The following is an 18,537-nucleotide window of genomic DNA, read 5'->3' as shown; positions in this document are numbered from 1 at the left end:
TCACTAGCTATAACTTCTGAAGAAGTTTCTATCTTCCGTAGTAACTCTTGAATTATTTTCACTACCTATTCCTTAAATTCCTCTCTAACAGGTAGGTGGGGAAGTGCCAGTGTTGTACTTCATTATCCTGCATTTTTTATCTTTGTTGCTATTGACACATGTAAACTCTAATTTCTGTCTAGTCTAGCCCAATTTCTGTACCTTGGGGAATAATATATAAATTCTCTCAGAGTACCTATTACTGAATTCACATCTTCCATAATAAATGTATTCATAAATTTATTCATAAATCTACCCTCTTTTGTTATATTTTCTCTTCTAGGTCCTCCAGATACAACCTCACTGATGCAAATCAAGTTCCAGTCCCACTTATAAGTAATATTCCTTGCTGAAAGCTGATTATTTCTTAAGGTTCTTAATAGCAGTTTTAGGTGGAATATAAATACATGCCAGAGTAATCCTCCTCCCTTGCCAGTAGCCCCTTACTACCACAAATCTGCCATTACTATAGTTCCCCTCTTCTATCACTATTGGAGATCCTCTAGCAATTAATATAAAGAACTCCCCTCTTACTTTGTCCCTAATATTCTACTGAATATCCATCCTAAAGTTCTTTATGAGATTCATATGCTCACTCCTTTTCAAATGTGTATCTTGCAGCACTATTTGCATTCTGCATTTTTTAATATAATTCGATACTCTTACCTTTTTGTCTATAACTGTGAGGTCATCCATATTCCAAAATAATGTTTAGTGTAGCCATTATGCTAAGCTATTATTCTCACCTGTTTTAAATATTACTTGCAGATTTTGTGTTACATGCACTCACTAATGTGTTTGGCAGGTTGATCCTTTATACAGTTATTTCTTGTCATCTCCATTTGAACCTATGTCACATTTTATGCAACTTTTTCTTTTAATAAAAACCCTCAAACAGAAAAGCAACCCCCACCAGAACCTATTAATGTAAAACAAACTCACAAAACTGTGTACCTTCTTGAAATAATGAAGTTTAACCCTCTTGATAGGATCAATTGTCCCAAATTGACAGCTGCACCCCGAGGCATTAATTAAACTAAAATTAAGATTATCCATGCTAAACAGCATGTTACAGTGTGCACTCCGACTTACACCAAATGTCTGTTCTCGTCTTATCTTTACTCCCCCTTCCAGATGTGAAAAACAGCTCATACACTTTCAGAAAACATTAACTTTCAGCCTTAAGAAAAAGTGCACTGGCTATCTCAAAATAAATAATGTGTACATTATTCTAATAAAGTATTCAGTTACCAGAAAAGCTGCCATCTCATATTCACTTCCAAGAAATTCAAACTTTATTTTTACTGAGTTGTTTGTCCTTCTACCTTTTAATTTTATATTTTTCTCCGTAAACAAGTCCAGACTCTCTTGATTTATTACCTTCACCTTTAGTCAATTTGTTTCCATGGAAACATAAGAATAGAATGTTCTTCTCAACCATACCTCTCAACCTCTTCAAGTGAGAAATCTGGACAAAGCTACAACTAAAAGTGGGACAAGGGCCCAAAAATAGGGACAATTTTTAAATACTGCTCTTACAAACTTGATAGAATAACAGGTTTTGCATTAACATGAATTTTCTGAAGGGTATGGAGTCTGAAACTCAAATGTCTGTCGTTATTTTCTAACTTCAGTTTTTAATGATTTGCCAATAATTTTCCAGAAAAACACAATTTTGTGAAAAATGACACAAAAATATGAGGCGAAATCTGTACAGTTGAGAGGTATGTTCTCAACTAACACTGTACATCTATTTGCTAAAGGAAAATTATTCATTACAATGTCATCTCTCATTAAAAAAAACACTTGCTTAAAGAAAAAAAATTGTCATTAGAAAAAAAATTGTCATTAGATAAAGCTAAGTCCACACATTCGTCTATGCAAAGGTAAAAGAAAACATTTCAACCCTACATATATTATAGCCAGTGTACTTCTTCCCCCATCTCTCATACCAACAGCTCAAGATTATAGCATATTAACTAAACGTGCGTTTATCCAGTCTTTCACTTCTTACACTGTTATACCCACATTTCCTAAAACTGAAAAAGAAAATAAGTACTTGTTTACTCTATCACAAACAGTCGCTGAAACTGCTTTACTATATAACATGCAACTTATATCATTAAATGTTTTATACAAATATTGTTAAAAACAAAAACTGTTTTACTTACAGTTGCTTTCTCTTTTTCTCTCTCTCTTTCTTTCCCCCTTCGGTATCTTTCCAGACATTAAAGACGAAATAGAGTATATGTCTCTCAGTCCCCAAACACGTTTAACAATGTCAACAAAAATCCAATCTTTCTCAGTCTTTTTCTTTTAAAGCCATATTTTACAAGTAGCCTCACATTTATTCACCAATTTCAGAGTTGCTGGTCTTCTTCCTGAACATCTACAGTTCCCAACCCCAGACTCCAAACTCCATGCTACTCCCAGTTCTTACAGTCAACTCCTGTACTTTTTTCTGTTTCAAGCATTTTCCTTTGGAACAATGGAAAAAGTTTCACTGGCAAAGTTTCTCTATAAGCTTTATTGTCAGAAGAATAAGATGCATTAGAGAGTCCCCTGATTGATGGCTCACTTTTCCCCAATTGCTGGGATACATTTGCTTCCCTTATGCCTGGTGTAGAGTGAATAACCGTTTTCCACAAATACTCTACTGTCTCCAATTTTTAATATTTTGCCCATCTGTCACAGTTTTGTCAGGATCAACTCTTTTTACTGGTATGATCTTTACTAATACATGTCTGGGCTGCTTTCTCATTGCTAAGTTTGGAGCATAGACACAAAGTGCCTTTTCAATTAACAAATCATGATGTGGAATATATGTCCAGTTATTTACTTGTGCTTTCATAAAATTAATAAAGCTCGTCTCTTTCAGTTTTTCTGGTACAGTAGAAAATGTCAAGTTTTCTCCGAGTGTTCTGTCCTCTAACTCTACCATGTTTAATCAGCTTTTGTTTTTTCTTAGTGGGGTGGCACATCTGGAAGAGGCTGGTTTTGGTGAGCACTGAATGTGAAAAGGATATAATACAGTCTTTCAATATTTTCTCACTCACCCAAGAATTCTAAGTGATGGCCATCCACACAGATGAGTGGAAAAATAAGAAGCCCCTGACTGTCTCCAGAGGGAAACAATAGGGCAGACATTCATGGAAAATAGTACTATCTGCCTACAATGGACCCCAGAAATTCCTGATTCAACAGATGACCGTGGACTCTGGCTCTGTATCTGTTAAAGGGGCCATCTCTGTCTGAGGTGAAGTCTGTCTGAGGTGAAGTCAAAGGACTGATGATGGGGTTGCCTGAACCATAAGGATTTGAACCACTTCTGATTCTTGTTCTTGTCATAGGCTCTTTGGGGTCTCAAACTTGAGGCCTAGGACAGACACAATCTTCTCTTCCTACTCACATCTCAAGAACTTTTCTTCACTGAAGAACTAAATAAGAGTCATCTTAAAGGCACATTGAAGTTGTCTGCAAAATCGCAAAGCAGGGGGCGGCCAGGCATGATGTCTCATGATAACACTTGTAGCTATTGCATAGGATAGTCCATTGACAGCAGTATGTAAGAACCACACACAGAGTTTGGTTATGTTCAGCATCATCCTCATGTTGGCCTTTAACTGCCCACTAGGCTCTGACATGTGGAAGAGGTTCATGTGCATGGCATAACTCAAAACCCTCAGGGCAAAAGTGTCTATGGCACATGTCTACTTTCCTATTCTATTTTTCTCTCTCTGGACTCCTTGTTGGGCAGATGAACAGAAGCTGCTTGGTGACTGTTGCTGCTATCAAAAAATCCAGAAGAGGTCCATTAAGCCAGTGCTGCCTATACTTAGGTGGGTGAAGAATTTTGTTGGGCTTTCAGGATGACTCCAGAAGGATCAGGTTCTTGCCATGTCCTTCTGGCAGCCAAGCTATCAGACAGTTGGCAGGAAGGGCCATCCATGAGGTAGATGGTGCAGAGTAATAGGCCTCACATAACTCCTCGTCCTGTGAGGGTAGGCCTATGGCCTATGAACCCTGTCTCATCAAGTCCAAGACATCACCAAATGTTGCATCTTCCAAAGGGATTGAGGGAAAACTCAATTTGGTGTTGAATGTCAGATACCCCATAGCAGAGTATATGTCTGTTTTCTTGAACATCCATTTCCTGGCAACATCAGATGGGGAGAATCTGACTCCTTGGACAACTGAGAGTGAACCTGTGTAGGTAGTTTGAGGGCATAACCTCTGCTATGACCATGGGAAGCTTGATGAATGAACTCAGGCACAGACTGCAGGGTGCCTGGGGGAAGAGTGGACACTTTTTGAGTCTGTGTAGATGGTTGTGAAGGAGCAGCAATCATCCTCCTCCTCTCCATGACCTCAAATGCCAACCATGAGTCTACTGATATCAGACAGGTCTGACATGGTGCTATGGCTGTTCCCAACAAATGACTGAAAGGGCTTCAAGGAGAAAAACTCTGCTAATGTGTCACCTATGAATCCAGTACCAAAAATGGTATCAAGCTGGTAGGTGCAAAATACCTGGCTTCAAGCATTTGAACCCAAGACTCATTTGACATTGGATGCTAAAGTATCAACTGAATCTGATGGGAGACACCATGCCAAGGTAAGGGTACCAGTCAGCTCCAGATGGTGTCTTAGTTTAGAAGCCACAGATGCCAAAACATGGTCTGGGGAAGGAGAGGCCAAACTTGATCCATCCAGGACATAGAAAGGGATGGGATGACACCCATTTCAATTAGTGTCTTCAAGAAGGCTTTCATCACGTCTCCTCAGTCCATGTTGCTCATGCTTATGAGGGCCTGACAGTTTGTAGAGAAGAGGAAAGAGGCCTGAAGATAAAATGAAGGAACCTCATCTCCAATGAATGCCTACTGGCCTTGGAGTCTTGTCTGGTATGATAATTATCATTTCCAGGGAGGGAGTAGTCTGAGGAGAATGCTGAACAGCTGCAGACATGGAAGGGGTCAGATCCAGTTTTGGTATCTTCAAACCTGAAGGAGGACTGGCATCATCAGATTTTCTCATTTTAGGTTCAGTTCCTCTAACATTCTCTTTCTATCTTTTTATCCCTTTTAGAAAAGGTTTGTCAGAAGAAGAGTTTAGTGGCAGAAGACCCTTTAAGAATCAGCTTATTTTCTCAAACCGCTAAAGAAAAAGACTTGAAGGCCTTACAAACAGAGGTTTTGGGTGCCCTGGGGTGGGATTTTGTGGCCACACTTATGGAAGCTTTGTTCAGACTTGTCCTTGTCCATGTCCAAAAGGTCAATAAGACAAATATGAAAATATGAAAGTGTAGAAGTACAATGCAAAGCACAATGAAAAATGCAAATATAAGTAAGTACTATTAATACTACAAAGAGTACAAAATGTAGAGCAATAACTAGTACAACTACTGTAACTGCTTAAAAACTACTTAATTTAAATTATTACAACTACTACTACATTTTATTTTAAAATTTCACACAAAAGGGTCATTAGGCCTATAACCCTAATGAAGCCATCAACTGGAGTAGAAAGACAACATGAATATAATCAGAAATTGTAAATGTTTTTGTTCTAAAAGAAGATGAAGAAGCTTAAAGGAGCTATTGTACAGTGTACAGTAGTGTACACTATCCCAAGAGGAGTAATGCAAAAAATGGCAAAGAAATGCTGAAAAAAGGGAGCAATTATCTGCATCTGCAAGATCCATCTGAAAGCAGAAAGTGGCAAATGGGCTCTGAGGAAAGTTAGTAACTAAAGACATTATGAGACAGAAAGATCCTAAAGGAGGTTAGAGCTTGGAGCACTAGAAGGGCAGGATCAGATTTGACAAGCGGCTCGGTACCTGTCAGTCTGATCAGCCAAACTAGATGAATGGGATCTAATGTTTCAGATGATTTTTACTGTCACAGTCTAGCACTACATGGTTTCCACCTGTGGGCTATTTGACCTTTGTTCATAACACTGGGTGAAACTGATGTCCAGAATATATATGCAATAAGCTCTCATTAAACCAGAAGTAAAAATTCAATATATTCACCAGATAAACATGTTATTTTTCCACAGTTGTAATATACAGAAGCTACATGATGTTATGCAGCTAATCTGATGGAGCCAAATTTAACACTGAACTGCATTGAAATAACTCTCAGAAGTCTTAGATGACTTTCATAACTGACCACCTTTTCAAGCTGTGAGGTTCCCCAGAAATTTTGCCTTGGCTGGTGAAAATCTCATAGGGGACTCAGCTAGAGCCTAGCATGCACAGTCAGCAAACATATGCTTTTACAGCCACAATCTAATATTTTACATGATAATGCTTCTAAAGATGTTGTGTAAACTTCTGCATGGTCTGCAAGATACAATACTTTAGTGAGATGTCATTATATCACATAGTATTCAGTACACACTCCTACGGTTCTATCCGTTTGGTAATTCACTATATTAAGTAGTTCATAAAGTATCTGGTAATTCACTGCTCCCTGTCGACATGGGTTCAAAGTCTGCTTTGTACCATCTGTTCTCAGCCTGTTTGTAGGAGTGACTCTAAGGTAATATAACTACCACCTCATGTTTACTGACAATTCTGTACTCTTTTCCTGTACTTATGTAATTTCTGAGCGGTACAGATAACTGACTCAGTTTGGAACATACAACATGGCTATCAGTAAGCAGCTTACCGCCACAATAAAGCCACCAAACATTAAATCAATTTATGCTAAGATTGTAAAGGAAAACACTACCTAAGCATCCTCCACACCCCTTAGGCAAACCTCAACCACATGGTATCATACCCACAGATACTCCATCATTTACACCTTTTCCCACACTTAACAGGAATCATTCTTCCTCTAAACCCACACCCAAAAGCTTCCAGACACTTTGGACACACATACCAACGTACTAATAGTGGGTAACTTTACGGTTAACAGCATAACTAAATAACTACATAAAAATGTAAATGAAATATGCTGAACCACGGTGAAGTGGTTTTGCTGCATAGAACAGTCTTAATGCCACCCCCCCCCCTTTGCCTTGATGCAGGCACTAGACATTTCACCTTTCATGTGGAAGCTGAAACTGGCTCTTAAGAGACTTTTTTTTAGCTGTGGCTGCTGTGTGTTTTGGGCATTGTGTCCAAGATCTAATGAAAGCATTCCACCTTTTTTAGGAAATGTCCTTCTCTTGAACATTCTAACATAAGAACTTTCAATCCAGCTTATATTAAGGTGGCACTGCTCAATACTATGAGGCTAAACAAAAAAAAAATGCCTGACCATGAGGCTTTTCTGAAACTCTAACTTACACAAATATTCATAGCTCCTGACTTGGTTTTAAGTGTACAGAAAGCACTCCCTCCATACCATATACAATGTAAAGAACCTATAACTCATTCTGACTGTCTGAGAGTGGTGGGGGAATTTTGATATTTATCTGCTCCCCAATTAACTCATGGCAAATCTTTCTTGATACCAAAGTGATAATCTTGCATATCTTTGTCACAATATTTAAAGCCAATTACTGACAACTAAAAATCCCCCTGAATGTCTTTTGATGAACATAACACCTACTTTGATGAGACAAATTATAAATAAGTTATGTACTCATCATAATGTTCCATGTGTGTTGTCCATTTTCATTCTTCCTCAGCTTACGGGTTCAGATCCGATCCCTCTGATCCTACTTGGCCTTTGCAAAAGCTCATGGCAACCAGAAAACTCTCAAGCAATTCCCTTACCCACAGTGAACCAACCCAGAGTACCTCAGATCTTGATTGCTAATAAAAGCAGAAAGAAACATTGCAGTTACAGAGAGGAGACTATATCTGGAGCTATGAGGAAGTGGCAGACTTAAAAACATTTGCTCTTCCAGGAATTTTTAGGGCAGGAGGTTGGTGGGAGGGGAGTTGAAGAAGAATGAAAATGGACAACACAGATTGAACGTTGTACTAACTTCATCTGATGTTGTCAATTTTCATTCTGTTCTCAACTTATGGGACAGAATCCCCAGTTCCCCAAATCCCCAGGTGGACTCAAGGAAGGATATTCCTGAGCACCTTTGAACCAAATGATGCCCTACCTCTGGAGGCCATATTTGAATTGTAATGAGTAACAAAGGTATGGGAAGTAGCCCAAGTTGCTGTTGCACAAATGTCATTCATGGAAGCTCTAGACTAGAAGACTGATGAAGTAGCCATGGCTCTAGTTGAACGAGCCAGTAATGGTTTCGATAAGATAATGCCCAATTTGTTATACATCAGAAATACAATAAGTCAGCCACCTAGCCAGAGTTATTTTGGCAACAGCTTTTCCTAGTTTCATTTCAGAAAAAGAAACAAATAATTGCTCAGTCTTCCTAATATTTTCTGTTCTGTGCAGGGAAAAAAAACGTAATTGCCTTTGGACATCCAATAAACGTATATTCACCTTTGTTAGTAAATTTGGGGAAGAATACTGGCAAATGAATAAACTGATTAATACTAGCCTCTGAAACCACTTTAGGATGAAAGGAATCGTTAGTTCGTAATGTGACCCTGTCTTTGTGAAAGACCAAGTAAGGTGGTTTCAAAGACAAGGCCTGGATCCCCGAAATTCTTCTGGCAGAAGTAATGCCTTCTAGAAAAATGGTTTTCCATGAAAGATACTTAAGGTCACAGTTATCTGCAGGTTCAAAGGGGGGTTCAGTAAGTTCCTGCAGTATGAGACTGATGCCCATGGAGGACTAGGGTCCCTAAAAGGAGGCCTCAGAAGAAGAGCGTCTTGCAAAAAGGTTTTGCGGAGTCTATGGTAGTCAACAGGGGCATCTTCAAATCCAGTGTGAAAATTTGATATTGCTGCCAACTGGATAACTGTGGAGGAGCTAGTTCCTTCTTTAAAAAATAAGGCTAAAAATTCAAGGATACTATGCAAAGGAGCTGAAAAGGGATCAGTATTATTTTGAAGGCCTAGTAAGCAAATCTTCTCCATTTTCTGGAATAGACGGACTGGGGATGACAGCATAGGCTGTCTGGCTATTAATGACATTGGAGAAGCCAGGCAGTTAGCCTGAGGTTTGGTATGTCTGGATGGATCGTGCCTGTCAGATAGGGGTCTGGAGTTGGATCCAGAATCCACAGTTGGTAGAGTGAGGCCAAAGGAAGGGCAACCTATCGAGGCCAAAAAGGTGCAATGAGGATAACATTGATCTTCAACATAGCAGCCTTCTGCAGGAATTTGGGAATTAGTGGGATTGGTGAGTAGGCATAAAGCAGGCCGGGGGGGGGGGGGGCAATCGCGAAGTAGAGCATCCCTCGGTAACCCCCCCACGTGAGGGGATCAGGGCAAAGCAGCTGCTGCATTTGTTGTTTAGGGGGTCAAGGAAAAAGATTGCAGCAAGGTTGGCCCCACTAATGAAAATTCATATCCATCACATTTTTGTTGAGAGACCATTTGTGAGGTAGAAGAATGCACCTGCTCAGTTTGTCACCTATTTTACTGGGCTTCCTGGAATGTGTGTTGCGATAAGAAAGAGGTTGGATGAGATCGCCTACTGCCTCACTCTAACTGCTTCTCAGCACAAGGTGTAAGATCTGGTCCCTCCTTGTTGATGTACCAAACTACTGACATGTTGTCCATTTGAACTGCAATCATCCCCAAAGGGAGAGCTTCTTGAAAGGCCTGCAACACTAAAATCACTGCTCTCATCTCTAGGAAATTGATATGCAAATTGGCCTCTTCATGGGACCAAGTGCCTTGGACTAATTTCCCCAGGTAATGCCCCCCACCCATCCTGACTAAGAAGCGTCCATAGTCACTATGGTCTTGGGCTAAGGGGGAATGAATGGATGGTCTTGTAGAACCTGTTCTGATTGACTCCAGCACCCAAGATCTCTCATGCAAATCTGAGTAAAACGTATCAAGGTTGACGTGGGTTGATAAAGTACTGACCATTGCATAGCTAGCATCCACTGTAGAGCCTTCATGTAAAATCTGGCTAAAGGTATTAGAGTTACTGCTGCTGCCATTGATCCTAGAGCCTGAAGGACCAAGCGCATTGAAACCTTGGTTTGTTTGTGTCTTTCGGCTTTTCCAGGTTAGGGGTCGCCACAGCGGAACTCCGGTCCGCTAATGATTGGCAGTAACCTTGGTACTGCAGATTATTTTCGTGGCCTGTGTTCTTAAGGAAAAACAAATAATCAACAAGGCTACCACGACCATAAAAATGAATTATTACTAAGACCAGGATAAGCACTTTCACGCTGGTTAACACTTCATCAGATCCATTCAACATAAAACAAGACACATATTTAAAATAACCAAGTCACCAATCACAAAGCTGGTGCATGCATTACTAAATAAATTTAATGTTTGACAATCAGCATGGAACCTGGGTTCAAAAATAAAGTCAAACACGGGGTGCTGAAACTGTTGCTGTCTCAATATAACAGAACAGGCTTTACAGCTAAGACAAGGGAAAGTGCCTAGTCTTTGTTAGACATTACCTACTGACTGGAGCCTAGAATCACAAAGTAGTAGTTTCAGATTACTATAATTTCTAAAGTCAAAACTGGGTTTATGACCCCCAATTTCTGCTGAACTGACATCTGTAATCAACAAATTCCAGTTTTTACTTATAATATCACAGATTAAATTAATATAATTTGTATATTTGGTAAAAAATCTCATACCATTACATTTGTACATTTTCCCCTCATATCTTTTATCGACATATCCTTGATCTTTAGAATAATAGGGTCTGGCTATAGTATCCCCATTTTTAAGAACTTGTTTACTAATATTGTCTATATGTTTCCTATTGTATCCCCTGGCTCGAAATTGAGCCGTGAGTGACTCCATTTTCTTGATGCAATCATCTTTTACAGTGCATGATCTAGGTATTTTGGTGAATTGACCTTTGACAACATTAGGGAATACATATCTTGGATGCATATTTTCATATGTTAAAGGCTATTCTTCCAACAGGCTTTCCTATAGACTATTGTATCAATAGTACCCAGCTCATTTCTGCTTAACTTGACATCCAGAAAATTAATACTTAATGGGGACACTGTGGACGTGAAAGACAAAGAAATAGTAGTGTCGTTAATAAACAATAAAAGTTGTTGGAATTAATTCTCATTGCCAGCCCAAAAAATGAACACGTCGTCTACAAATAGATAATATAACCAGAATAGAAAGTATTGTTGAAAATAAATTTCTCTTCCCAATAATGCATTACAAGGTTAGCATAGGAGTTGGCACATGGGGTGCCCATAGCGACACCCCATTCTTGTAGATAAATCTCCTGTCCAAACATAAAAGCATTATCTAATATTAATTCCAATAAGGTACAAATAGGCATAATGGTATTGCCCTTGTAGTCACTATTGTTACATAGTATTTCCCTCATGGCCTGTATACCAAACTCATTGGGTATGCTCGTAAAGAAGTTTGTAACATCAAGTGTCACAAATAAACTAGTGGAAACTTCATTGTTATTATGAATCATAAAACACTGTATGTAAATCCATTAAAAATGATTGGTGTCTCTCAATACAGTGTTCAAGGAGCATAAAACCCTTTTTAATTTCTCGTCCACAAAAATGGAGAGAGGCTCTGTTACCCAATCTGCTCCTGCCACTCTAGGTCTTAATGGTGGATGTAAAGGGTCCTTATGTATTTCAGGTAGCCCTTTTATCACAGGCAAAATGGGCTGTACTACACAAAGGAACCGATACAGTTCATCAATAACATGGCACATTAGTAAGTCAAATAACACATCATAGACCTGTTTTTTTTCAGTTTTTCTACCTCCATCATAACAATTCTTTTAAGTACTGTCCTCATCCAGCAAACATTACATGCAGGTGCAATAGTCTTTGCGATTCAATATTACTAAGGCACCCCTCCTTAGTCTTTGTGATTCAATATTACTAAGGCACCCCCCTTGTCTGCCACTCTAATGTTGAAATCATTATTATTCATCAAAGACAATAATGCTTTGCATTCAGACCGATTCAAGTTATAGAAATCCCTTCTATGTGGAGAATTCAATGTCTGTATTATCTCATTTTCACAAACCTGTACAAAAGTACTTACATGCTGTGGAAATTGTGGATTGAATAGGCTAGGTCTTTTAAACTTGGCAACACCTTCTATTTTCTGAGCACCAAGCATTAGTTTTAAAGTTAGATTGCGAGCCAAAAGATGTAAATCCAATACTTCATTCACATCCAATGAGGCCGCTCTGGAATGAATGACAGACTTTTATTTAAAAACAATGTCTCACTGGCATTTAAACTGTATCCTGATAGATTCACAACAAGATTGTCTATTTGCAGTTTTCTGTTCATCAGCTGGCTTCCACTGATAATGTCCTCTTTCGTCACCCTCTGCTGGTGTCCTAGTTCTCACTTTCATCGGGAGGTGAAAATCCATTAAGACCAACGGATTCTTCGGTCTTGCTCCTGTCCCTTCGTATTTTAAACCATCCGGATTCAGTGATGGTGCATTGGTCTCTAAACATGCTTCTGCTGTAGTGGTCTTCTGTGTAGACATGGAAAAAGTATCCATATCACTGGCAGCAGTAGAGTAGTGCTTGATTGATCTGTCAGTGAGAAGGCTGTTTCTGTGGGTAAGAGGTTCGTATTTGACACCTCTTTATCGGAATGTCTCTGCCAAACAAAAACATGATATTGATATTTGATGGATTATAATCCAACTCAACATTAACACCGTCATTCATGTACTGTATAGAGACAGACAAAAGAATGCAGAAATGATACAAATAATAAAAGATGCCCAAATACACACACAAGCCAATGCTGGAACCAAACCAAAATGAAGTAAAACAAATAACCAACAAGGTTATCATGACCGTAAAAATGAATTTAAGACCAGGATAAGCGCTTTTGTGTTGGTTAACGCTTCATCAGATCATTGTAGCATAAAACAAGACACACATATTTAAAATAACCATGTCACTAATCACAAAGCTGTAAGACATTTCAATCAATAAAATCATAGATGCAATTTCCTTCCTCTTAAAACTGGTTTAAGATGCACATTAGCATTAATACTTGGAAACTTATGGGCCTGCAGTCTAAGTATCCATCTCAGTTCTAAACTTTCCAAATAATTATTCAGATCACCACCCCTAGGGACTGGCCTTCACACATTGCAAAACCCTAAAGGAAAAACTGTGCCCTGAATGTTCATTAATGTGTTTAGCTAAACCACTCAATATTCAGGACTTTACTTAATAATAGGTAATATCTCTCAAAGACTAGGCACTTTCCCTTGTCTTAGGTGTAAAGCCTGTTCTGTTTGAAACAACAACAGTTTCAACACCCCTTGTTTGACTTTATTTTTAAGCCCAAGTTCCATGCTGATTGCCAAACATTAAGTAGTTTATTTAGCTACCTGCAATGCATGCACCAGTTTCTAAGTGGGGAAAACAGTGCAGAAATTTAAAGACAGAATTCTAAGACATGTGCATAACATTAAAGTACTGAATATTAAGAATGCTTTAGCCAAACACATTAAAGAATATTCAGGACACAGTTTTTCCTTTAGGGTTTTGCAATCTGTGAGGGCCAATCTTAGAGGTGGCGATCTGAATAATTATTTGGAAAGTTTAGAACTGAGATGGATACTTAGACTGCAGGCCAATAAGTTTCCAGGTATTAATGCTAATGTGCATCTTGAATCAGTTTTAAGAGGAAGGAAATTGCATCTGTGATTTTATTGGTGGAAATGTTTTACAGCTTTGTGATTGTTGAGTTGGTTATTTTAAATATGTGTGTCTTGTTTTATGTTACATGGATCTGATGAAGCATTAACCAACGCGAAAGCGCTTATCCTGGTCTTAATAAATTCATTTTTATGGTCGTGGTAACTTTGCTGGTTATTTATTTTACTTCATTTTGGTTTGGATCCAGCATTGGCTTTTATATGTATTTGGGCCTCTTTTACTATTTTTATTGTGTTCTTAAGGGCTGAACTCAGAGGAGGCACTGAAGCTATCACTGACTTTGTGTTGAACAGTGCTCCTATAAATTCCAAATTTTGAGAAGGTTCCAAATGAGACTTGTCGCAGTTTACTGTTATCCCCAGATGAGAGTATGGCTGGAGAACCTGATCTCTTGCCTCTATTACTTGATGCCTGGTCGGGGCAGTAATGAGCCAGTCGTCTAGATATGGAAACATCCAGAATCCTTCCAGTCTCAAGTGAGCTGCTACTACTGCCATACATTTTGTGAAAACCCTAAGGGCTGTGGTAAAACCAAAGAGGAGACTCTTGAAATGGTAATGACTGGCTCCCATCGTGAAGCTTAAGTACCTTCTGGATCATCTGTTCATCTTTATGTAATAGTATGCGTCATGAAGGTCTAACAAGCACATCCAGTCGTCCTTTCCCTGAAATGTGAGAATGGATTGAACGGTGACCATCTGAAACTTGGTGCACTGAACTGATTTGTTTAAGTTGCTGAGATCCAAGATTGGTCTCCAGTCACCTGTTTTCTTTGGCACTAAAAAGAACCTTAAGTAAGTTCCGGATTCTATCTGGCCTGGCAGGACCTCCTGGATGACTCTTTTTTTCTAGCATCTTTTGTATTTGAACTGCTGCTTGTTCCGTCTGACTGGGTAGAAAGAATAGTTGTGTAAAATCTTAACATAACCATAGATGTCCTTCTCTTCCATGTTGCAGTACTCTTAAACTTTGGGTAGCCTCTACCTAGCGACCTGAAAATCCGGCCAGTATACAAAAGCTTTAGTCACTGCAAGGTATGTGGGACTTCTGACATTGGCCGTAGGCAACATGGGCCATAAAAGTGACATCTGCACATACCTTCCTCAGAAATGACTGCCCGAGTTGGTGCCCAGTGCCAGGATAGCTGCAGAAGTCCTTAATCATCCAGCAAAGCCCAAATTTTCTTTTGAATAGGGTAGTGGGATAGAATACTGCAACATGGAACAGAAGGACATCTATGGTTATGGTAAGATTTTACACACCTATTCTATGTCCTTCTATTCTTATGTTGCAGTATTCTTAACCTTTGGGTGAGTGCCACAGCTCAAAGGGAAGAAGATGAGGGTGGTTTGGAACTACTTTACAAAAATCCATGCAGAATTGCCCTAGCAAACCCTGCTCTGGAAATGTGATCCAGTTTGTAATGTTTTGTGACTGTATGGACAGGTGTCCAGGTAGCCGCTTCTAGAATAGAGGCAGCGTCCAACGCTTTGGGAAAAAAGCTCCAGAGGTGGCCATGGTAGAATGGGCTTTAATATTGGAGTTCGTCTGTTTTCCATGGTAGGCATAGCAAAAGGAGATACCTTTTGAAAACCATGTAGAAAAAGTCTGTTTAGTCACAGCTTTTCCCAGAGCTCTGGGGTGAAAGGAGACTAACAGTTACTCTGATATTCTAACAGATTTAGTCTTGTCAATGTAGAATCTGAGTTGTCTGTGAACATCAAGTGAATGGAGGACTCTCTCACTATCATTCTGGGGCTGTGGGAGGAAAGTGGGAAGGTGGATACAATAGTTCAGGAATAACTCATTGACCACCTTAGACATAAAGGACGGGTTAGTCTGTAAGGTAACCCTATCCTTGTGGAAGATCAAAAAAGGTGGGGTGACCTTGAGGGCCTGGAGCTCTGAGATTCTCCTGGCTGAAGTTAACGCCACCAAAAGCACAGTTTTCCAAGTGCAATACTTTAAGGAGGCTGAAGCTGCTGGCTCAAATGAAGCAACAGTGAGATTCTCCAACACACAGTTCAGGTCCCAGGGCAGTAGAACTGGCCTCCTGGCTTGTCTGAGGTGTAGAACTCCTTTTAGAAATAACTTCACTTGAAGTCTAGAAGCAAGTGGTTGTTGTAAAGGCAGACATGCAGAAATAGCAGCAAGGGGGGCCTTTACACAGGAATATGCCAACCCCGCCTGCAACAATTCACATAGATAAGACATTACCAGGGAGACTCCTACTTGAAATGGACCTAGCTGTCTTTTTAGACACCAAATGGAGAACCTTTTCCACTTGGACAGATAGGATCTGCTAGAACTGGGATTTCTGGCCTCTTACAGGGCATTTATCACGTCCTCAGAAAAAAGATGTCTGAAAGGGATCAAAACTCTATCACCTACAGCGTTAGGTTCAGAGATTCCAGGTGGGGACGGATCAGGGATCACTTGTCCTGTGTGAGCAGATCCACTCTGTGAGCTAACTTGTGATGATTGCCCCTGGCTAACTGCAGGAGGAGGGAGGAACCAGTGCTGCCTTAACAAAAAGAGGGTCACCAGCACGATTTTTGGTTTGTCCTGCTGAATTTTCATCAGGACTTTCTGCAGGAGTGGGAAGGGGGGGAAAGCATACAGAAACATCCCTCCCAAGAGACAGAAAAGGCATTCATTGCCCTCGCTAGGGAGCTGGGAGCCCTGGTACAAAACTGTGGAAGCTGCCTGTTCAGAGTGGAAGCAAACAGATCTATTTGTGGTGTATTCAACCTGTGGACTATGTCCAGAAACACAACCCTGTGTAACATTCATTTGTGGGATTGTGACATGGATCTGCTTAAGGTGTCTGCCTGTGTGTTCTGGGCTGAGGGTACAAAGACAGCCTTCATAGTTACTCCATGCCGGGCCGCCAGTTCCCAGGCCTGGAGTGCAAGTCTGCATAGCAAGAAAGATCTTGCTCCTCCCCCCATTTGTTCACATACCAAAGAACAGTAGTGTTGTCTGTGAACAATTTCAGGGGTCCTTGATTCAAAACTTGTTGGAAGGCCCTCAGAGCCAAGATGAGAGCCCTCAACTCTCTGATGTTGATGTGTTCCCTCTTCAAGGGGCCTGTCCCTGTGTCTTGCAACTTCAAGCTGCCCATGACAGCTCCTCACCCCAGGTCTGAAGCACCTGTGTACATTTCCTGTACTGCGGCTAAGGGTTGCAAGGGAAGCCCTGGATTCCGAGAAACTTGAGCCACCCACAAAAGTATCTCCTTCCTTAAGCATGGGAGGAAGAGAATGGTGTGGTCCAGCGGGTGGGAGTGTTGGGTCCATGTGGACCTCAGATACCACTGAAGCTTTTTCATGTGGAGTCTTGCCAGTAGCAACATGGGGATTGTGGAAGCCATGTACCCTAAGAGTCTGAGGTATTCTCTTGCTGTCATTGCAGGGGCATGTACAATAGACAGCAGGTATTTCTTTAAACTGTCCACCTTGATGGGTGGGAGAAATGACATTATAACATCTGTTCTGATTCTGCACCCCATAAAGACCTGGTCTTGGGAAGGGTTTAGGCTGGATTTGGGGAAATTGACTGTGAAGCCCAGAGACTGTAGAACAGAAATGACTGTCTGGAGATGGGTCTGGAGGGTACTGTAGCAGTCTGTCTGGATTAGGAGGTTGTTGAGGTATGGGAAAATTTGGATCCCTAGAACCCTGCAGTAGGCTATCACTGGAGAGAGGCATTTGGTGAATACCTTTGGAGCAGTAGATGGCCAAAAGGGCAAAGCAGAGAATTGAAAATGTGAGGAACCCACCAAGAAGCGTAAGTACTTCCTGTACTTGGGCCTGATGGGGATATACAGGTAAGCTTCTTTGATGTCCAAAGTGGTCAAAAATGCCAGAGGCATTATCAGTGGGAAAAGAGTTTGAAGGGTAAGCATGCGGAAAGTGGGTATTAGAAGAAGGAGGGAGAGGTGTGAGAGGTTCAGTACGGGTCTCCATAGGCCTTCCTTTCTTGGCACTAGGAAAAAGTCTGGAGTAAAAATCCCTTCCCTTTTCTGAGCCTGGAACTGACTGAATAGTTCTTTGAGAAAAGACTGTCCAAGATGGGTTGTAATAAGGGCAGTTGGTCCTTTGGTGGCTGAGGGATGCCCGTGAAAACAGGACAATTGATCCAGGTCATGAAATAACCTTTTTGCTATGATAGACAGAACCCACTTGTCTGATGTGATGTTTTCCCAGAAAGGGAGACAGTGACAGAATCTCTGGGAAAGGGGAATATGTCCTGGAGGGGAAAGAAGATGAGGCAGGTAGTCATAGACTACCCGTCTTGTCCTGAAATGGTGATTTCTGGGTTGGTGTCTGGGCAGACCTAGGAGGAGTCTGCTGCTTTCTGGAATGCTTTTTTGCCCCTAGCCAGATGAGGAGGAGGAGCAGAGTGTTCTCTAGTAAATTGAGTCTTGGTAAGGTAATTCCTGTGAAATTTAGGAATAGATGATACAAACAAATGTTTAAGGTCCAGAAGTTCTTTTTCGTTTTGTTGCAGGGTTTTGAAAAGTTCTGCCACTTGGATGCCAAACAAGGCTGAATTGTCCAGTGGGTCATCTAAAAGTTTAGCCCTGCTATCATCAGGAAGTAGTTGCAACCTCAACCAAGAGTACCTCCTGAGACAGAGGCTGCAGATCTGGCCAAAGCCTCTGCAGCATCATTACTCCATTTTATTGAATGTCTTGTCACTTGTGACAAGAAGATCAGACTAGAAATTTGAGACTTTGTGGCTGAATCAGGGAGGCCATCTAAAAGCTTA

General features: G+C 40.4%; 1 protein-coding gene across 8 annotated transcripts in view; it reads right to left on the bottom strand.

The window, feature by feature from the left end:
• FAAP100 (FA core complex associated protein 100) overlaps positions 1-18,537 on the bottom strand; it is a 474,918-nt gene that overhangs the window by 58,204 nt on the left and 398,177 nt on the right. Inside the window, exon 9 of one of the 8 annotated variants that reach the window (XM_044085053.1) lies at positions 12,117-12,685. The exons of the other annotated variants lie outside the window; for them this stretch is intronic. Within the exon in view, the coding sequence (XP_043940988.1) occupies positions 12,530-12,685 (156 nt within the window). The 3' untranslated portion in view covers positions 12,117-12,529. Of the gene's footprint in view, positions 1-12,116; positions 12,686-18,537 lie in introns of those variants that run through there. 8 annotated transcript variants of the gene reach the window in all.

This window comes from Protopterus annectens, chromosome 10.part0 (genome assembly GCF_019279795.1).
Source record: "Protopterus annectens isolate FY-2018-M chromosome 10.part0, PAN1.0, whole genome shotgun sequence".
Taxonomy (NCBI): domain Eukaryota; kingdom Metazoa; phylum Chordata; order Ceratodontiformes; family Protopteridae; genus Protopterus; species Protopterus annectens.
This window is presented reverse-complemented; position numbering and strand designations above follow the sequence as displayed.